This window comes from Hipposideros armiger, unplaced genomic scaffold (assembly GCF_001890085.2).
Source record: "Hipposideros armiger isolate ML-2016 unplaced genomic scaffold, ASM189008v1 scaffold_525, whole genome shotgun sequence".
NCBI lineage: Eukaryota > Metazoa > Chordata > Mammalia > Chiroptera > Hipposideridae > Hipposideros > Hipposideros armiger.
The window spans coordinates 910157-911607 of record NW_017731875.1 but is presented as its reverse complement, the minus strand read 5'-3'; the positions used below and the strand labels follow the sequence as shown (position 1 = coordinate 911607).

The window sequence follows — 1451 nt, the reverse complement described above, 5'->3', positions numbered from 1 at the left end:
CAAATAGCAAATCTATCAAGTCAAGGGCAGACTCCTAATAAGACTTGTAAATGGTATTGTTTCATTTGGAGAAGTGGAGGCTACCACAGGAAGTTTTGAGACTTAATGGAATTTCTCTTTGCTCTCAATTCAGAGAAATCGCAGATCCCCACCATCTTTCCTGAGCAATCACCCACATCAGAGTTTAACTTCCAAATCTATGTTTAGATAAAAGACGGAGAATGCCATATTGAATCTGCTTGGTCTTGATGCTGTAAATGATAGGATTCATTAAAGGAGGAAAGAGGAAGTAGACATAGCTCATTATAATGTGGACCATATGTGGCACATTCTTCCCAAACCTGTGGATGAATGACAGACTGATCACAGTGACATAGAAGATGAGGACACAACTGATGTGGGAGATGCAGGTATTAAGGGCCTTGGCTCTCTCTTCACCAGAGGCTATACCCATGACAGTCTTCAGAATTAAGATATAGGAGACAAGGATGGTCAGAGAGTCTAAGAAGATTGTTAAAAAAATAAGAATTACAGGGTAAAGTGTATTGAAAGTTATGTCAGCACAAGCCAGTTTCATTATTTCTTGGTGAAGACAGAAAGCATGGGAGAGAACATGAGAGTGGCAATATGGAAATGAAAAAAGACGCAAGATTACAGGCATGATGGATAGAAAACCCCTCAGAAAAGCTCCCACCCCTAGCTTTACCACTCGAGTATTGGTGAGAAGAGATGTGTATTGCAAGGGGTGGCGGATGGCAATGAAACGGTCATAGGCCATGGCAAGTAGGATACCAGATTCCACAATGGAAAGGGAGTGAATGAAGTAGGCTTGCATGAAGCAGGCCCCGTGGCTCATCTCCCAGTGATTCACCCATAAGACGCCCATTACAGTTGGCATTGTGGTCAATGTCACCATCAGATCTGTACCCGCCAACATGGCAAGGAAATAGTACATGGGTTCATGGAGACTGTGATCATCCTTAATGAGATGGAGGAGAGTGCCATTGCCAAGAAGCATAAAGATGTAGACTGCAAAGAAGGGGATGGAGATCCAGCGATGAGCTGCCTCTAGGCCTGGGAATCCAGTCAGCAAAAAGGGGGCGGCACTCATATTGGGCCACATAGTATGTCCGCAGTTGGAGAGCAGCTTTCTAGAAATCTTTAACCCAGGAACCCATACTTTTTAGTAGTAATGTACCACAGTAGCCTCAATCACAATCTTCACACTTGGGGATAATCAATCGGGATGATAAGTGTAACTCTGAGCGTATTTGCCAGCAGAAGAGTAGAGACTTACATGTTATACTTGAGATCAGGAATGTTGGTATTTCCCTAATTAGAAAAAAATATTAGGTTAATGGTTAAAATGTCTCAAGTAAAAAAACATTTTCTTCATTTTTCTTAAAACATCAGGCCTTACTATTGTTTGCATGCTTCAAAATGTTTGCAGC

The 1451-nt window shown here is 42.0% G+C and overlaps 1 protein-coding gene across 1 annotated transcript; it reads right to left on the bottom strand.

Moving 5' to 3' along the window:
* Positions 1-184: 184 nt before the first annotated feature.
* On the bottom strand, positions 185-1123 carry LOC109396533 (olfactory receptor 51B2-like). Its single transcript, XM_019668396.1, has one exon. It carries the CDS (start codon positions 1121-1123, stop codon positions 185-187), a length of 939 nt encoding a protein of 312 aa, XP_019523941.1.
* Between the last annotated feature and the right edge of the window lie 328 nt (positions 1124-1451).

Bases quoted from the DNA above. Each gene is read 5' to 3' on its own strand.
- LOC109396533 (XM_019668396.1), bottom strand. From the start codon at position 1,123: ATGTGGCCCAATATGAGTGCCGCCCCCTTTTTGCTGACTGGATTCCCA.